The 20,601-nt window shown below is 42.2% G+C and overlaps 1 protein-coding gene across 1 annotated transcript; it reads left to right on the top strand.

Moving 5' to 3' along the window:
- Nucleotides 1-14,565: 14,565 nt before the first annotated feature.
- Nucleotides 14,566-15,078, top strand: LOC135111902 (uncharacterized). Its single transcript, XM_064025599.1, has one exon. The coding sequence runs from the start codon at nt 14,566-14,568 to the stop codon at nt 15,076-15,078; it is 513 nt and encodes a 170-aa protein (XP_063881669.1).
- Nucleotides 15,079-20,601: the final 5,523 nt, after the last annotated feature.

Here is a 20,601-nt window from a genome sequence, read left to right as displayed (position 1 = left end):
AGATCATAATAACATCAAGTAATGGAAGAATGTGCTGGTGGCGGTACGTACTATTCATGGTAATACGGAGTCTGCTTTGCGCCCACTCATTGTGCTCCGTGGCTCGCTCCCTCCGCCGGCTGCCCGTGTCCCTTTGTACTACTGGGCAATAAATGTAATAGACTTGAGTGCTGTGTATTACAACCTGCCGCCAGCATCAGGAGTCGGAGAGGTTTTTTTTTCTCTTTTTTTTTTTTTTTTTGTTCATTATTTTTTTTAGTGACTCTTATTAAAGTTTTGTATGTGTTGTTAGATTAAATTAGTGTTGCAGCGGAAGGAAATTAAGAGTCGCACACAGGTGGTTGGTTTATTGACACAGGAGAACCGAAGTGACGTATCAGCAAAACACATGACACAATACAAAACAATACCTACTTCAAACTGGATAATACAGAATACATACCAATAAAATACATAATATAAAATAACAAAATACATGCTAACACACACACACACACACACACACACACACACACACACACACACACACACACACACACACACACACACACACACACACACTATCGAAGGTTTCTAAAATCAAACACCTCACACGAAGGATCTAAGTATTTCCTTCCTTCACTCCCTCGCCTCTTCCTCCTCCTCCTCCTCCTCCTCCTCCTCTTCCTCCCCAGCGTCCGACATGCAAAATAAATCGCCTTCCAAGTCTATTTGTGTGGCCAAGAAAAAAAAAAAAAATATGAAAAAAAAAGGAAAATAAAAATAGTTCGCCTCCTTTGTTGTCTTTTTGTCCTCGTGTTTTCCTCAATATTTCATCTTTGCGTTTATTTATTTTTTATTTTTTTTAATTTTTTTTTGTGTCGGAGGGTTAATTCAAAGTTGATTAGTGGATGTTTTTTTTTATTTGGTTTAGATTCATGGATGGTTTAAGTGATGCAAATGGTTCTGTGATAAGGTATGAGTTGATTATGTTTTGTGTGTGTGTGTGTGTGTGTGTGTGTGTGTGCGTGTGTGTGTGTGTGTGTGTGTGTGTGTGTGTGTGTGTGTGTGTGTGCGTGTGTGTGTGTGTGTGTGTGTGTGTGTGTGTGTGTGTGTGTGTGTGTGTGTGTGTGTGTGTGTAACTCTTCCCACAACTGCACCACTAATTTAATCTAACAATACACAACCACTATAAAAAAATAAAAAAAAACAAGTCATTAACAGCTTTACAGCTCCTCCATTGCTCTTCATGTTATTGGGATCTTTCAGAATCATACTTTACACAACCACCAAGTTCCTTTAAGCTTAAGAAGACTGACTGGTTGATTACTCGATTGATTTAACCCCGTCACCGCGATATGCACCAATTCACAACACTAAATATAATGTATGGAATCTTTATAAGCATCTACAAGAAAAAAGGGAATATAAAAGAAGAGATATTAATTTTTTAGACAGTACAATGTTAAGAAATGGCTGTAGAGCAAGAGATGTGACTCAGGAAAGATGTACCAAAAAGCAGTGAGAGAGCTGAGGCGCCGCAGCACTGAGGTCATATGACGCAAGAAGAGGATGAACAACCAGAAAGACTGTTCACTGTAAAGCCGCACGTGGAACTGTTGGTACCTCGAGTCGTTCTTTTTCTTTTTTTTTTTCTTTTTTGTTGCCCCAGACCAGAGCCCCTCTTTCATTGGAAAAAAAAAAAAAGAGAATACAAATTAACTCACGTACTTAACCATTGAAATAATAAAAAAAAAACAAGTATCAGAAAACTTTTTATCTTTTAAAAAAAAAAAAAGCTCGTTAAACTATTGAAGCGATAAAAGTAATAATAAACTTTTTACCGTAAAATATAAAAAGAAACTCAATGAACTGTTGAAACGATAAAGGCAGCAGAGAGAACCTTTGACACAGAAAACGGACGCGTTACCAGGAAGAGAGACAGTTTTACTTGGAAATGCGAAGCCGCCACACTGCTCTGGCTGGATCTGCCGTGGTCCGCATTCCTAAACATGCAGGCGTCTTGTCTCCATTCTCTACACTCGTTGCAGACTCCAGCAATACTTACTCGGGGTCTTCAAGGGTGTTTCCATGATCCTGGTGAGAGTCTGAGGTGCACTGTACCCCGTCATAAGTTATTCTGGGTTTTCAAGGATCCTTTCATGATGCTAGTGAGAATTTTACATGTATTCTGCCTCGTTCATGAGACTAAGGCCCACATTCAGAAATGCTTTGCTCTCTCACCACCGCTATTTTCAAAGGCCACAGAGATGACTAGCAGGGTTCTCAAGAGTGTCTCCTGTTAATAATGTAGAAATCTTGTTAATTTGTCACTGGAACCATAAAAAAAGCACCCTTAAAAACCCGTATCATTTTAACTAGAGCCTTTTGAATGTTGTGGAGCTGCAGCCAGGTGTTGCAGAATGCGACCCTAACTGAAAACTTGTAGCTTTTGAAAATAGGAGGAGAAAGCATAATGGGGCTTCAATGGCGTATTTATGATCCTGGTGAGAGTCTGGCGTGCTTTCTTCCTCCTTGGGACAAACTGATCATTTATGGACTTTGAAGACACTCCTTATTTTGTCTGAGTCTCTCCACCCAGTCAAGCTTTGATTTTATATTAAAGGAGACAGGTGGGAAGAAAAGAAGACGCAGAAAAGAAGAGGAGGAGAAGGAGAAGGAGAAGGAGGAGGAGGAGGAGGAGGAGGAGGAGGAGGAGGAGGAAGTGGTGGTGAAAGCTCATTGGTGATTTCAAGGGCATTTTCATGATTCTAGTGATAGTGATACGTAAATAGATAATAATGAAAAAAGGCATTGATAGCCGTACTAATCATGTGACCTGCCGAAACATTCCTGATGGGAGAAGTGTTATTAGTAAGAGTTATGAGAGGTTTCAGAGGAGTTTTCTTAATGGTAATGATAGTTTGACACGTGTTATGCATTGTGAATAAATAAATAAATAAAATACAGTGAGAATCCTATTAACTATCCCTGTGACCTTCCAAAACGGTGCTGATTAAAGAAGAAAGTGTTATTAGTCTTTTCATGAGGCTAGTGATAGTTTGACATGCTTTTTTGAATTATAAATAAAAAATAAAAAAACGCCCTTAAGAAACCTACTAACCATCCATGTGACCTTCCAAAACACTCCTACGGGAGACAAACGTTTCAAAACACTGAACACCGAACGAGTGAACGAAGCAAGCGAATCTTTCAATACAAGACTGGCGCGCCTCACGGACATCACGCCCGCCACGCACACCCACACCAGACCTCCCGGGGCCTAGCGGGGTGCCGAACCTGTCCTGGGCGCTGGGGGTCGTATGGGGGATCGTGGAGGGGTCATGGAGGAGCGTGGCGGGGTCCTGGGACGGTCTGGGGGTGTCTGGGGGGTCATGGGGTCGCGGTGACGTCACATGGGGTGGTGACTGGTGGTTATCAAGGCAGACATCGGAGGGCGTGGGTGAGCAGTGTTGCGTGACAAGCACATGGGTTCGCTGGTGTTGACTTCAGCCTGCCATTATCACATGTCTGCCGCTCCTAATTCTTTGTCCTCTGCTGTGTGTCTGTCTCTCTGTGCGTCTGTGTGTGTCTGTTCCTCTGTGTCTGTGTCTGTGTCTCTGTGTCTCTATGTGCTTGTCTTTCTGTTCCTCCGTCTGATCTTCTGCTCTCTCTCTCTCTCTCTCTCTCTCTCTCTCTCTCTCTCTCTCTCTCTCTCTCTCTCTCTCTCTCTTTGTGTGTGTGTGCTTGTGTCTCCGTCTCTCCGTCTGTCCTGCTCTGTCTCGCTCTGTGTGCCTGTCTTTCTGTTCTCCCGTCTATCATTCGGTCTTTACATGTTCTCTCTATGTTTCTATTTTTTTCATTTTTTCATTTTTTTCATTTTTTTTTCCTGCCAGTTCTGTTTACTTGTCTTCCTTCCTGTCTTTTCTGTTTCTCTCTGTGTCTCTATCTCTCTCCATTTGTTTGTCTATATATCTTTTTTTTTTCTACATGTCTGCCTTTTTCGTCTGTCTGTCTGTCTGTCTGTCTCTCTCAAAATGTAAAGAGGAGATAAACAGGTAATGAGTGGATAGATAGATAGATAGATAGATAGATAGATAGATAGATAGATAGACAGATAGAGAGTTAGTCAGGCGGATGGAGATGAGGAGTGAATATACTCACCCACTCACCCACCCACCCACCCACCCATCCATCCACTCACTCACTGGACAGGTGTAGAAAAAACTGGACAAATGTAGATATGGAGACGGGACAACACGAGCGTATCTCAGGCCCTGTAAACTACAACTAGATAAATACAACTAGGTAAATACACACGTAAAGGTAATGAGGTGGTGGGAGCGACAGGTGAAGGTGTGCGCAGGTTGCATTACAGCATTAATTAATTTCATTAGTATTTATGTAAAGGAAAGATAAGACACTGGATACACTGACGGAAAGATTGACATGTGCAAGTGAAGTGTGTCTGTTTACCTATTCAAGTGTAACGTTTCTTGTTGCGGAGTGTAAGTGTAGTACAGACTGTGATGAAGGTGCAGGCGCGAGGCTGTGGGATGAAGCAAGGCGTGGCGGGTTGGGGGGCGCGGGGGAATATGGTAGGAAATCAGCCAGTAATCTTCACACTTCCCAACCTTACTTTTTCTACTTCCCTACAACCTGTGTGTGTGTGTGTGTGTGTGTGTGTGTGTGTGTGTGTGTGTGTGTGTGTGTTTCTCGTCTTCCCGTCTGTCTTTCTGTTCCTCCGTCAATCTCTCTGTTCTGTTTCTGTGTGTCTTTCTGTTCCCCCTGTCTATCATTGTCTGTCCTGCCTGGTCTCTGTGTCCGTCTTTCTGTGTCTTTCCTTTCACCTTCCGCTCACCACCCACCCTACCACACAACAACACGCATGGTTCTGGTTCCTCCCCCTCCACCACGCCCTCTCCCATTGGCCGTGACCTTGGCCAGGAAAGCGGCGTGCCTGTAGGAGTAAAAATAGCCCCGCACACTTCCCCTGCGTGTCGCCGAGCAGCACGCGTCGCGAGCATAACTGAGGGAGAGAGTGGCGGAGTGGCGGCCAGACGTCGGCGCGCGAGACCCGTGGCGCGGCAGGACATCAAAGCAGGAATGTGTAGCTTTGTTCTTATATTCTCTTACATGTACCGCCGTAGCTGCCGCGGGACCTGCCGGGACATCGTGTGGGGCTCGCGGCGGCTGGCCAGGCTGGGTTATCAAAGTGTCCCGCGCCCAGCCACAAATAATCAGGGCTCGTTAATATGTGCAATGGAGTCCCGCATCGGCTTGTGTCTGCGAGTGATTCCAGCGCGGCGTGCGGTCTTACTTATCTGCGGCGGTGCAGCGAAGGGCGGCCGACGCGGTGGTCTTTCCCTGGCGAAGGTCATTGGTCATTGTTAGTCAGTAAAGAACACCTGATTGCTCACCTCCACCTGCCCGTCTCCACCTGTGCGACCCGCGGCGGTGCGGTGACGTTGCGTCATTCACACCCGCCGCGGGGAGGGAGCGTGGCGAGGCGGTGACGCGGGCGATTTGGCTCTTTCACTGCTCTGGTCGGCTGCTTTAAACTTCACTGTGTTTCTGTTTCCTTTCTTTGTATTCTCTTCCTGTTTTTCTTTTTATCTTGTGGCTGTTTTTAAACCCCGCTGCGTTTCTGTTACTGCCTTTCTTTGTCGCCTACCATTCTGCTTTTCTTGCCTTCTGTTTTCCTTGTACAGCGATTTACTTTTCCTACAGCCATTCATCAGCGGCCGCCGGCTTCCACACCACAACATGCACGACTCTGGCTCCTCCACCTCCTCCTCTGTCAGAAATCTATGGCCAGCGTTTTTCTAACATTTACAGCACTGTAAAAGGAGACTATTTGAAAGAACACTGAAAAAAAAGAGAGAATATTAGGTTAATTTTGTTTTCCTTGCGTGTTTGAAAGGACACAGTGAAGAAAGAGAAAATAGGAAGTTAATTTTGTTTTCCTAGCGTGTTTGAGAGGACACTGAAAAAAAGTGAGGATAGGTTAGTTTTGTTTTCCTACCGTACGTATTTGAAAAAAAATAAGGATAGGAGGTTAATTATGTTTTCCTAAAGTATTTCAAAGGATACTGAAAAAAAAAAGAAAGAATAGGAGGGTAGTTATGTTCTGCTAGCCCGCAGTCTGATATCGGAGTGCAGGAGGCGACGAAGTGGTGGTGTCTGTGGGCAAGTGTGTGCGGAGTGTTGCTTGCAGGCGGGGACGAAGGTGGCGAGGGGCAGTGTCTGTTACCCAGCGCAGGGACCAGGGTGTTGAGTGTCCAGGATTGAGCTTAAGAGAACAAATATATGAAATAAAATAAAGAAGTGATAATGACAGTAATAATAAAAACAATAATAATGACAATGATGATGATGATGATGATAATAATAATAATAATAATAATAATAATAATAATAATAATAAAAATAATAATAATGAATAATACATACAAGACGAAATAATTAAATAGATAAACAAATGAAATATAAATTAAATAAAAATAGATAAGTAAAATACTACTACTACTTCTACTACTACTACTACTACTACTACTACTACTACTACTACTACTACTACTAGTAATAATAATGATAATAATAAATATGAATATCCATGATTGATCTTAAAAAAAAAGGCCACAAATAAATAAAACCACAATAGCAAAAAAATAAACGGATGAATAAACAGATGAACCCACAAACAAAACACTGCCATCCTTTTACACGCTGCCTCCTTGTGCAACCCTCCGCACTGCTACAGAATTTATTAACTTTCACAAGCCTTTCCTTAACCCAAAGCAAATGTACAAGTCATTCCGTGTCTGCCTCCGCTGCTGCCGTCTCTAGTGCATTCTGGTATTCCCTACAAAATTATGAATGCTAGACACAATATGGGAAGGTGCAAGAAGCCATCAGGAATACACGTGGCAGTCCCTTTAAACACATTGATATCTCCATCCACCCATCATACCTACCCATGAATACACACTCACACAGGTCCTTCCTTTGTTTTTTCTTCTGGACACGGTGCTGGAGGTTAAGTGAAGTGAAGGACTCAAGTTTAGCGCAGTCCTAGTTAGGAGTTGAGTAACGTGTTCGTAATCTTCTCTGTGTGTGTGTTTAGAATCATTCATAAATCTACATCTACACAGATCCTGCCTCCTTTCTTTCCTTCTTTCCTTTCTTTTTTCTTTCTTTCGCTCTTTCTTTCTTTCGTTCTTTTGTTATTTCTTTCTTTCGTTCGTTCTTTCTTCGTTCTTTCTTTTCTTTCTTTATTTCGTTCTTTCTTTCGTTCTTTCTTTCTTTCTTTAGTTGTTTCCTACTTTCTTTCTTCCTTCATTCTTTTCTTTCTTTTTTCTCTTTCTTTCTTTCTTTCTTTCTTTCTTTCTTTCTTTCTTCCTTTCTTTCTTCCTTTCTCCTTTCCTTCCTCCTTTCCTCTCCTTCTTTATTCCTTTCTTTCTCCCTTCTTTCTTCCTTTCCTTCCTCCCTTCTTCCTTCTTTCTTTCCTTCCTTCTTCCTTCCTTTTTTTCCTTCCTCTCTTTCTTCCGTCCTTCCTTTTTTCCTTCCTTCCTTCCTTCTCTTTCACGTGACACAACAGACACTTTTCAAATTTTGGATAACCCCTTTGGGTCTTTTCTTTTGAGATTGGCATTTCAGTGTTTGTTGTTGTTGTTGTTGTTGTTGTTGTTGTTGTTGTTGTTGTTGTTGTTGTTCTTCTTCTTCTTGGTGATGTTGCTCTTGGCCATTATCTTTCTTACATAAAAAAAAGATGGATTCGAGCTTATAGTGCAATACAGTCCTGCTTAGAGGTTAAGTAATACAGTACAGTAATTTTCCAGTGTTTAGAATCCTCCCCTTTCATTTTGGTGCACCGTTCCTCAATCACAAACCCCTTTGACGTTTTTTTTTTTTTTTTCTGCTCTGTGTGTGTGTGTGTGTGTGTGTGTGTGTCTGTCTTTCTGTCTCTCCGTCTGTCCCGCTCTATCTCTCTCTGTGTGTGTGTGTCTTTTTTGTTCCCCCGTCTATCAATCTGTCTTTACACGACCAACTTAAAACATTTTACAGATTACGAATTTGGAGAAACTATACATTTGTTATTTTTTTTTTCCAAGTAAGTGGTCGTTAAGGCTTCGCACAATGGTTTAAGTGTCATTTAGCGCGTATCGCAGTGGAATTAAAGAAAGAGAAAGAGAAAGAAGAAAAAGATTAGAAGTTGGAAAAAACTATATTTTTTTCCCCGGGAAGTGTTCGTTAAGCCTCTGCACAATGGCTTAAGTATCACCTGGTGTGTATCGCAGTGGAAGGCTTAATTAATATTCCTCAGATGACTCCCTCACTCACAATTGGTACATTAAAATCCCAGCCAGCTTATTATGTATTTTTCTATATTTTCGTATTCTTTTGAATTTGAACTACATCTTATTTTTGTTACTTTTTAGCTTTCATTTTAACATCACTGTATTTTCATGAAATTTTATTATTCGTCGCCTTAGTAGATGTTGCGCCAGGCAACAACCTCACTACACTTCTCTCAGATGAGCTAAGAATTTATCAACTTCCCTCAACTCCACCATCTCACTACTGCCCTTCACTTCTCACTTTGTCTTCTTATATGTACACACTCTTCACTCTTTACTTTTACTGTATGAAAACTAAAAACTAAACAACTGTCAGGGATTTGCAAGACAGTCAACAGATCACTGGACTTCAGTTAGCGGGATACCTACCTTCTCATTTCTTACTTTTTCTCCACTTTTCTCCCCTCTTTTTCTCCCCAATTCTTCAACTAGCTTTTACAACACAAAATCTAAAAACTAAACAATTGTCAGGGTTTTGCAAGACAGCAGATCAGACTTGAGGTAGCGAGAAGTCTACCATATCATTTCTCTCTTTTCTTCATTCTCCTCCCTACTTTTATTGTATGAAAATTAGAAAACTAAACTGTCAGAATTTTGCAAGGCAGTCAGCAGATCAGACTTGAGGCAGCGAAAAGCCCATCATCTCATTTCTCCCTTTTCTTCACTCTCCTCTTTTACTACACGGGAAGTAAAAACTAAACTATCAGGGAGTTGCCAGACAGTGAGCAGACCATACTTATGACAGTATGAAGTTCCCCGTCTCATTTTTCACTTTCCTCCCTACTCTTCACTGTTTTTCTCCCCCACTTTTCTCCCCACTTTAACAACACAAAAACTAAAAACTAAACTGTCAGGGATTTCCAAAGACCGTCAGCAGATCAGGGTTGAGGTAGTGTAAATAAAGTCCACCATCTCATATTTCACTTTTCTTCGCTCTTCTCCCTACTTTTACTATATGAAGACTAAAAACTAAACTGTCAGGGAGTTGCACGACCGTCAGCAGACCAGACTTAAGACAGTGGAAGGACACGAAGCACAGGGAAAGAGAGAGCACGAAAGGTTCTTGTGAACATGACCACGCCAACACTTACCCATCGGTCCTCAGTGTCTTGGTGGTCCGCCCGTGTCGCGTCTGCAGCGCTTGTTTCCTTCTCCATCACTTTATTGGGTTATTCCTCCCGCTCACATCCCACAGAGGCACGTCAGGAATCCCTTCGTGTTACCGCCACACTCCAGCCACGCGATGTTACTTGGAAATTGTGCGAACCCGAGAAATACACGTATTGGCTAACTAATTTTTATTCCCCTCTTTTTTTTTTTTTTGTTCTATTTATTCATTTTTTTACGTGAACTCGAGAAACACACATACTGAGAGACTGCTTTTTCTTTCTCTCTTGTTTTTTTTATTCTAATTCATTTTTTTTTACGTGAACAAGCAAAGGTTAAGATATAGAGAAAATTTTATTATTATTTTTCTTTCTTTTTTCTTTAAACGTGAACAAATGCATGTGAAGCTCAAAGTATTGAAAACCATTTTTGTTCCTCTCTTGCTTTAAGGGTGAATAAACAAAGCTAAATGTATGTAGGAGTTTTTCTTTCCCTTTTTATGTGAACAAACAAAATTAAATATAAACTTTTTTTCTTTTCTTTAAACGTGACCAAACAAATCTACATGTGTAAACTTTTCTCTTTTACTGTTCTTTGAATGTGAACACACGAAGCTAAACGTGTGTACAGACTATTTTTCTTTTTCTTTTCTTTAAGCCCAAATCCATCTTTTAGGGTTTTTGGTAAAGCTTTCGTTGTTGCCTTGGACATATCAAAAACATGCAATAATCTGGCACAAAGCTTTGATTTTCAAACTACCCTCCTACGGCTTTTATCCTTCTTTCTGTTACTTCGTCTCAAGTCTCCTTTCTGACCGTTCTATTGCTGCTGTGGTAGACGGTCACCTTCCTCCTAAGTCTATTAATAGTAGTGTTCCTCAGGGTTCTGTCCTGTCACCCACTCTCTTCCCGTTGTTCACGAATCATCTTCTAAGCCAAACTTCTTGTTCTATCCACTCCAATCCTTCAGGAATTAAACAGCTTATGCAGGAAAGCCGCAGAACGCCTGACGTCTAATCTCTCTATAATTTTTGATTGGGGCAGAGAAAATTTAGTGTTGTTCAATAACTCAAAAACTCAATTCCTCCATCTATTAACTCAACACAACCTTCCCGATAAGTATCCCTCTTCTTCAATGACACTTCTCTACTGCTCTACACTGAACATCCTCGTTTTATTCTTTACTAATATTCTAAACTGGAAACTTTACATCTCATCTCTAGCTAAAACGGCTTCTATGAGTTTAGGCGTTTTGAGTCGTCCCCGGCTTCATTATATATGTAAATAAACGAGAAAAAGAAAGAAAGAAGTCGAGGTTTCTTAATATGTTGCGTGTGTGCAAATGAAAATAACAATGAGAGAAATAAACAGAGAAAAAAAGAAAAAAACTGAAGTCGAGGTTTAGAAATACAATGCATGTGTGCTAATGAAGCAGATAAACAGAAAGAAATGAAAGACAGAAAGCGAAGTAAAGAAAGGAAGGAAGAAGTCGAGAGGAACAAAGAAGGAAAAGAGAGGATAGAGAGAAAGAAAAGTAAAGAAAGAAATGAAGTTCAGAGGAACAGAGGAGGAAAAGAGAGGAGAGAAAGAAAGAAAAAAAGTAAAAGAAAGGAAGGTGTAAGTTGTTCCAGTCTTGAGTTAATACTGTAATTGTTCCTTACGTTTTTGAGAGAGACCGGTAACTTATTTTTTTTTTATATCCTTGGCTGATCTTTTTTTATTTCACGTATCAAGGATATCAGCCAAAGAGAGAGAAAAAAAAGATAGAAAAAGCTCAGTCGGATGCCGTTCCCCACAAAGCAAAGAGTAGGAGAACTGAGAGAGGAGCCAGTGTAGTTTCTCGTGTTTTGATGCTCCTATTCATGTCGTGAGCAGGAAGAAATATAGAAACAGGAGAGAGAGTTTCAGAGTATACCCGTGAAAGGAATGAGACAGGAAATACAATAACAGCAGAGAGAGAGAGAGAGAGAGAGAGAGAGAGAGAGAGAGAGAGTTTCAAAGTGTACCAGTGAAAGAAATGATATACAGGAAAACAAACAGAAGGGAGAGTGTCAGAGTATCCCAGAGGAAGGAATGAGAGTGACAGTATTGCCTAACTTGACGATTGATAACACAAGCCAGTGAGTTCATTTTTATTTTTTTTTTACTTAAAAACCCACACGGCTGCTTTTTGTAGCTTCATGTTATTTTATTCTCTGCTTAATGATAATGATAATAATAAAAAAAATCTCTTGCCTCCACACATAAGAAAGAAACAAATAAAGAAAGAAAGAATGAGAAAGAGTGTCTTTCGATCTTTCTTTCAGGATTGACGTTTTATCTGGTTTGTTTATGTATGTATTTATCTATTCTCCTATCTTCGCTTTCCTTTCTTCCTTCCTCCGCCTGCTTGTTTCCCCGGCAGTGATCTCACCACAGCCCACCAGACTTCATAACTCAGATTCCAGCGGTGCGTGCGTGCGTGCGTGCGTGCGTGTGTGTGTGTGTGTGTGTGTGTGTGTGTGTGTGTGTGTGTGTGTGTGTGTGTGTGTGTGTGTGTGTGTTACAGCTAGCCTGTAGTGTTCAAGTCAGGAGATTCTTAGTAATGTAACAGTTATCGAGGAATTAGTATAATGGATACATTTGCCAAAATTTATGACACATAAATGTTGCTCAACAGACTCAAACTCTGGTGTACTTTTGACAGACATCAAACAGGAAATCACAAGAACAGAGGTTGTATAGAAGAGATTTTGACTTTAAGATTACTTTGTGATTACACTTTATTCAAGACGAAAAAGTTGTATGTCTTTTTCATGGCTCTGACTAAAGCACATGATAGAGTTCCCCCGGATGAGATTGATCGAGCGCCTCAGAGAATTGGTGGTGTGGTGGAGTAATGGTGCAGGCGATCAGGGAGATGTACAAATGCACCAGGAATACTTTGAAGTCAGCAAATGTGGACGAGTATGCTGGGGTTCGTTAGGGTGCTCCCCCAAGTCGCCTGTTGTTTGTGTCGTGTATAGATCAGATGGTGCAGATGTTGAAAAGGGCGGCGGTCACGAATGAAGTTTTAGGGAATATGCACACGTTATTGTTGCTGGATGGTGCCCTGATACTCGCCACCGGTCGTGAGATATGTGTTAAGAAATTTGAAGTCGTGTGTAATGTTTGCAGGGTAGTATGATAGTTAATGAAAAGAAGACAAAGTTTTTTGTTATAAATGGAGATGTGTATGATAGGCAGTGTTTGGTGAGTGAAGGAAGGAGTGAGCGTGAACTACGTATGTCTGCAAGTATTTGTACCTTTGGGCATGGTTCACTGATTCGATGAAGATGAAAAATACCTTGAGACTTCATGAACCTGCAAGTGAAGGAATCATGAACAAGTTCTCTATTTTCTGTGCGAGCAACACGCAGGTGCCTATTGTCTATAAGAGAGCCGTGTTAGAAGCAGCAGTAATGAGTTCATTATTATATAGTTCGGAGACGTGGTTCATAAAGAAAACAAAAGGACTATAAAACAATATAATAAATTAGTGAAATGTCTCCTTGATGTACGCAAAAATACAAACATGAATCTATGCATGACAGAAGCCGGCATTCCCTCAGTGCAACATCTTATTGAAGAGAAAAAAAAAAAAGGTTTAATTTCATCCACAGAAAACATACACACAGACAAGGAGCAACCTTGCCACTTTGTGCATGACCTTTGGTGTTAGCATATACACCGAGGTCTCTGTTCACAGATAGATCAGCTGAGTGGGACGCAAATGTGGAACCGCTGGATAGTGTTGTGAGCCATGAGAGGGAAAGAGTGGCTGGTGCAACAAAGTTTACATCATATATCACTGACCTGAACATGTCCAAGATTGAGCACCAAGTGTATCGAACCAACCAGTTCGTCCAAGACTACAAACGTGAATCTTTTACCAGACGCACTGATGTCTCACAGTCTTAGGACGCAAGTAAGGAGGTGGAGCCGCACACCTGCTGCCCAACGTGTGTGCCAGCGTGACAATGAACAGATGCAAACAGGAAAATACGTGTTGATAGACTGTCCACTCTCTGCTCACTGCCGTGCGAGACTCGTTATCTTACATATTACATATATAATACTCATCATAAACACATGATAATTTCTCAAAAATATTCCGTAATAAGGAAAAAAAAAGACTAATATGCACTTATGTTTGAATATAGTAAAAACATGCATTTACATATGCATATTATGCAAATGCATAATTATCCTAAGCCTTATGATCAACTTCTTGCTCTTCCTGTTTCCTCAGTGGTGCACGTAAGGGTATCATGCCTTGTGTTCTTCTGTTGGCTGTGTAAACGTTGGACTAAAATTGCTCTTTTTTGGCCCAGTGACGCAAGAATATGGAAGTGGGAGTAATTTTAGCTGACCTCAAAACTACACATCAATAATAATGCGGTGTGAATTATTTGTGGCGAGGTTTTCCAGGGATCTTAATGGCTATGAAACCGTTATGGAAGATAAAGGTTACTGCAATAATAATGTACAGGTGCTGATATACAGACTGAGTTACGTAATAAAGATAAGTGGCTGATGAAAGTGAATACTTAGAAAAAACACAGTTAACCATATAGATGCATTTTAAATATGGTTTTGAAGGGAGTTTTCATGATTGCAGTGTTACTTTAGCAAAGATTCAGTATTTTTAATGGGAGAGGCGCCCTTGAGAACCAACCCAAGCATCTCTGTTCCCTTGTTCTTCTTCTTTCGGCTGCTCTCATTTAGGGGTCGCCACAGCGGATCACTCTTCTTCAATGCGCTCGGTCTTCTGCGCTTTCCTTTCACACCCGCCACTTGCATGTCTCCCAATGAAAAATAATCTTAATTCTGTATCGTGTGTCATTCTCGTGTCTGATTAGCTAAAGAACCACTGTCTAAAATAGAGGCCTTTGATTAGTGTGTCTGGTGGGAAGTACCGATGCTTTTGCTTCAAGCTGCTGAGCGCTCTAAGAAGGGAGCGGAAAGGATCCTGAATATTGTGTGGTCGTACATGCTGGAGACACAGGTTCAGACTAAGGTAGTTATATGTCTGACTTTTCAAGTGAAGATTTTGAAGCACCGCTGTATTCTACGAGATCCAGCAACAAGAACATCAAACAATGGACGACGAAGAGACCCACGACGAGAAGGAGAACACGGAGAGGAAGGGCGAGGCTAAGGAACACAGCAAGAAGAGGAGGCTGGAGAGCAAGGAAGGCTGCAGCAGCCATAAGAAGAGGAAGGTGACTGAAGACGTGGAAGAGATTGAGCATCGCACCAAGAAGAAAGGAAAGGATACAGAAGACTATGAGAGCCGCAAGAATAAGAGGAAAGTAGATGATGAAGAAGTTAAGGAACACCACAAGATGAGAAAGTGGGAAGATATGGAAGACTATGAGAGCTGCAAGAATAGGAGGAAAGAGGATGAAGAGAAAGAGGCTAAGGAACAGAGGGAGAGGAGGGATAGAAAAGATACGAAGAGAAGAAGGAACACGGAGTGTCATAAACGTCCTATCTTCTGCATAAAGAAGAGGAAGACGGAGGACACGGAAGAACACGAGAGGCAGGCCAAAAAGCAGAAGACGGAGGATTCGAGGGAGCACGCGTGCCAGGTCAAGGAGTGGACGGGGTAGGGCGTCAAGGACATGCTGTGGCTGGAGGTGAAGGCCGAGAGAGTGAGTGGGGAGAAAAGGAATGTGAGCGAGTATTGTCGTATTGATATTGAGATGGGGAACCTGGTGGAGGAGACCGTGCGTGGCCACCCTTGTACTGTTTGTCTTGACTCCGGCGCCGCTACCTCTGTTATGATGATGTTACTGGCAGAAAGAATGGGTCTTGTCACGGGCGCTGAGAAGAAGGAGAGGAGAGTTTTCAACACGCACTTCGGAAAGCTGCGCTTCGGCGTGATCACGCTGAAGGAGGTAGTGATCACCCTGAAGGGTGGCGTGGAGGTCAACACGCCCATAAAGGTGTTTCCATAGGAGATGGAGAACCGCTACCCCGTTGACTTACTAATTCTGTCCATGAACCGCCTGCACGAAGCCGAGATAGTGCAGGAGTTCCATTCCGACGGCAGCGGTAGCATGTTTCTGCGTCACCCTGAACGTCTACGGCGGAGACCTCCAAGGGGCCCAGGGAAAGTGTACACGTTTGGTGTACGAACGCTGGACGGTGATGAGCCGCTGACGGTGCTGGTGGACACAGGCTCCTCAGTGATCCTTCGTGTGTCCAAGACCGGCCAGGAAAACGTGACGCGCCTGACGGGCAAGTGTATGGAGCCGCCGCCACAAGTCTTCCTGCACTTTGGACACGGCACGGGCGCAGTGCTGGACATGGTGTCGAAACCACTGCGTAAAACCGACGACTTCATGTGTGGAAGAGGGCTGTTCTACTCATTATCGGCTGTGATGAACTAAAGTGACTGGCATTTCAGTGGGCATTTTTTTTATTAGATTTTTGTTGCCCTTGGCCAGTATCCTTCCTACATAAAAAAAAAAAAAAAATCACCTTCAGGCTGGGCAGGAAACATTACAAGTTTGTTTTCTATCCAAGTCGCACTGGAGTACGCGCCGCCCATCTTTTCTCAGAGTCTCTGCTTTCCACCCACACACCCCCAGAGTGCGCGCCGCTCACCTCTCCCCCGAGCTTCTGTCCTCACTGCTCTTCTGAATACAGGAAACATTACGTTTGAATTCCACCCATGCAACACAGCAGTGCGCGCCGCTCGCCTCTCTCCAGGTCCTCTGTCCTCACTGCCTTTCAAAATATACAGCAGAGAGGAAAAGAAAAAAAAAATATATAAATAAGTAAAATAAAATAAATAAATAAATAAATAAAGGAAAAAAGAAAAAATAACAAAAATAATAAAAAAAATAAATAAGTGTAAAATACAGAATAGAAAAAAAATAAAATAAGAAAATGAAAACAAGAGAAAATAATTATAATAATTAACAATGATTAAACAAATAAAAACAAAAAAATGAAAAAAATTGAAAATAAGACAAAATAAAGAAATAGATAATAAATAAAAATAATTGAAAATTTAAAAAAGAGTAAAAAAACTAATCATGTTAATATAGATATCAACAACATAAATGTCAATAAGTAACCTCTGCCCTGACTAGCCTTAAAAAAAAAAAAAAAAAAAAAACAGAAAATTATCAGTATATGTCGATATAGATGTCAATAAGAAGCGATAATAAACAATGAAAACTAATAACTGTCAATATAGATGTCAACAGGAAGCATATAGTCAGGTCGCTGCTAGTATGCAATATTCTAACGCGTCTATGGTGGTCAGTTGGCCTTCAAGTCATACTCTAACGTGGGGAATTGAAAGCCTAACGCGGAGATGGGCCGCAACAAACCGCAGAGAATTCATGCCGCGGAGCAGGAAGCCAGGACGCCGCCGCCGCTGACGCCGTCAGCCTGCCACATACAGGAATGCTAATTTACTAAGAAGGGCGGGCTGCAGCAGCCTCCGCCGACGCCGCCGCCAGACACAGTGATGCAAGTTTAGAGAGGAGAAGCGCGGGCTGCAGCCACCACCGCCGCCGCCGCCATGAACAGTGATACAAGTTTAGTGAGAAAGGCGGGCTGCAGCCGCCGCCGCCGCCGCCGCCGCCTCCGACACCGCCATACATAGTGATGTGAGTTTAGTGACAAGGGAGGGCTGCAGCCGCCGTCGCCGCTATCGCCGCCGCTACTGCCGCAGCCGCCGCCGCCATACACAGTGACGGGAGTTTAGTAAGAAGGGCGGGCTGCAGCCGTCGCCGCCGCCATACATAGTGACGCGAGTTTAGTAAGAAGGGCAGGCTGCAGCCGCCACCGCCATACACAATGACGGGAGTTTTTTTTTTTTTTTTTTCTATGTAGGAGAGGGCACCGGACAAGTGCAGCAAAACTATAATGAAAAAAAAAAAGGTCCACTGAGGTGCTGGTCACCGAAGAGTCGAAAGCCGTAGTCAAAAATTGTAGGATAAATATCTTGAAACCTCCCTCTTGAAAGAGTCATAGGAAAGTGGAAACACAGAAGCAGGTAGGGCGTTTCAGAAGGATGAATGACTGAGAATATTGATTAACACTCGCATTAGAGAGGTGGACAGAATAGGGTTGAGAGAAAAAAAGAGTCTTGTACAGCGAGGCCGCGGGAGGAGAGAAGGCATGCAGTTAGCAAGATCAAATGAGCAGTTATCATGAAAATAGCGGTAGAAGATAACAAGAGATGCAACATTGCGGGGTTGAGAAAGGGGCTGAAGACAGTCAGAGGAGAGGAATTGATTCCACCCTTCTAAAAGAGCAGTATGAGTGGAACCCACTTATACATGTGAAGCATGCTCCATAAATGGACAGATAAGGCCCCCGTACAGAGTTAGCAGTTGGGGGCGGGTTGAGAAAAATTGGAGACGACTCAAAACACCTTCATAGAAGCTGTTTTAGCTAGAGATGAGATGTGAAGTTTCCGGTTTAGTTTATAAGTAAAGGATAGATCGAGGATGTTCAGTGTAGGAGAGGTGGACAGTTGAGTGTCATTGAAGAAGAGGGGATAGTTGTCCGGAAGCTTGTGTCGAGTCGATAGACGGAGGAATTGAGTTTTTGAGGCGTTGAACAATAAGTTTGCTCTGTTCCAATTTCAGAGAGATCAGATGTCAGGCGTTCTGTGGCTTCCCTGCGTGAAATGTTTACTTCCTGAAGGGTTGGATGTCTATGAAAAGACGTGGAAAAGTACCGGGTGTTATCATCAGCATACTCATATTCCTGACCGTTTTGGAGATGCGCCCAACATTCTTGATCTTTTCCTAACCTCTAATCCTGTCTAATTCTGTCCTGTCATCCACTATCTTCCTATTATTCATCAATGATTTTCTAGACCAAACTTCTTCTCCTTTCCACTCCTACGTTGATGTTACCACCCTGCACTTTTCCACGTCTTTTCGTTGACGTCCAACTCCTCAGGAAGTAAACAGTTCATGCAGGGAAGCTACAGAACACCTGACTTCTGATCTCTCTAAAATTTCGGATTGGGGCAGAGAAAACTTAGTAATGTTCAATGCCTCAAAAATTCAATTCCTCCATCTATCAACTCGACAGAACCTTCCAGACAACTATCCTCTCTTCTTCAATGACACTCAACTGTCCCCCTCTTCTACACTGAACAACCTCAGTCTGTCCTTTACTTATAATCTAGAATGGAAACTTCACATCTCATCTCTAGCTAAAATAGCTTCTATGAAGTTAGGCGTTCTGAGACGTCTCCGCCAGTTTTTCTCACTCTTCCAGCTGCTCCGTCTATGTATGGAGTATGCTTCACATGTCATACCACTCTTTCAGACAGGGTAGAATCAAAAGCTTTTCGTCTCATCAACTCTTCTCCTCTAACTAACTGTCTTCAGCCTCTTTCTCATCACCGTAATGTTGCATCTCTTGCTATCTTTTATCACTATTTTCATGCTAACTGCTCTTCTGATCTTGCTAAATGCATGCCTCCCCTCCCGCGGCCTCGCTTCACAAGACTTTCTTCTTTCTCTCACCCCTGTTCTGTCCATCTCTCTAATGCAGAAGTTAATCAATATTCTCAATAATTCATCTCTTTCTCTGTTAAACTCTGAACTCCCTGCCTGCTTCTGTATTTCCACCTTCCTATGAATTGAATTCCTTCAAGAGGGAGGTTTCAAGACACTTATCCTTTAATTTTTGACCACCGCTTTGGACCCTATTCGGGGACTGGCATCTCAGTGGACCTTTTTTTTTTATTGGATTTTTGTTGCCCTTGGCTTATGTCCCTCCTACATAAAAAAAAAAAAAAAAAGAGTGGATAGGACAAAAATTTTGGTTTAGAAGATCATTGATGAATAACAGAAATTGAGTGAGTGACAAAACAGAACTCTGAGGAACACCACTGTTAAGAGATTTAGGAGAAGAACAGTGACCGTCTACCACAGCAGCAATAGAATGGTTAGAAAGGAAATTTGAGATGAAGTTACAGAGAGAAGGATAGAAGCAGTAGGAGGGTAGTTTGGAAATCAAAGCTTTTGTTCCAGACTCTATTAAAAGCTTTTGATATGTCCAAGGCAACAGCAAAAGTTTCACCAAAATCTCTAAAAGAGGATGACCAAGACTCAGTAAGGAAAACCAGAAGATCACCAGTAGAGCGGCCTTGACGGAATCCATACTAGCGATCAGATAGGAGGTTGTGAAGCGATAGATGTTTAAGAATCTTCCTGTTGAGGATAGATTCAAAACCCTTAGATAGGCAGGAAATTAAAGCAATAGGACAGTAGTTTGAAGGATTGAATGGTCACCCTTTTTAGGAACAGGCCGAATGTAGGTAAATTTCCAGCAAGAAGGAAAGGTAGATGTTGACAGACAGGGTTGAAAGAATTTGATTTGGTAAGGTGCAAGCACGGAGGCGCAGTTTCGAAGAACAATAGGAGGGACCCCATCAGGTCCATAAGCCTTCCGAGGGTTTAGGCCAGCGAGGGCACGGAAAACATTACTGCGAAGGATTTTAATGGGAAGCATGAAGTAGTCAGAGAGTGGAGGAGAGGGAGGAACAAGCCCTGAATCATCCAAGGTAGAGTTTTTTAGCAAAGGTTTGAGTGAAGAGTTCAGCTTTAGAGATAGATGAGATGGCAGTGGTGCTATCAGGTTGAAATAAAGGAGGCTACTTTGGGGGATCCTGAGGAGGGATTGGAGCGATAGGACAAGATACAGATATGAGATTGTGATCGGAGGAGCCCAACGGAGAAGAGAGGGTGACAGCATAAACTGAAGGATTAGAGGTCAGAAAAATGTCAAGAATGTTGGGTGTATCTCAAGGCAATCAGGAATACGAGTAGGGTGTTGCACCAGTTGCGCTAGGTCGTGGAGGATAGCAGAGATAAAGGTTAGTTCACTAGGATGGTCAGTGAAGGGAGAGGAAAGCTATAGCTGGTGGTGAACAATGAAGTCTCCAAGAATGGAGATCTCCGCAAAAGGGAAGAGAGTCAGAATGTGCTCCACTTTGGAAGACAAGTGATCAAAGAATTTCATATTGTCAGAGGAGTCAGGTGAGAAGTATACAGCACAGATAAATTTAGTTTGAGAGTGACTCTGAAGTCGTAGCCAGATGGTGGAAAACTCGAAAGATTCAAGAGCGTGGGCACTGAAGGAAGTTA

This window comes from Scylla paramamosain, chromosome 22 (genome assembly GCF_035594125.1).
Source record: "Scylla paramamosain isolate STU-SP2022 chromosome 22, ASM3559412v1, whole genome shotgun sequence".
Lineage (NCBI taxonomy): Eukaryota > Metazoa > Arthropoda > Malacostraca > Decapoda > Portunidae > Scylla > Scylla paramamosain.
This window is presented reverse-complemented; position numbering and strand designations above follow the sequence as displayed.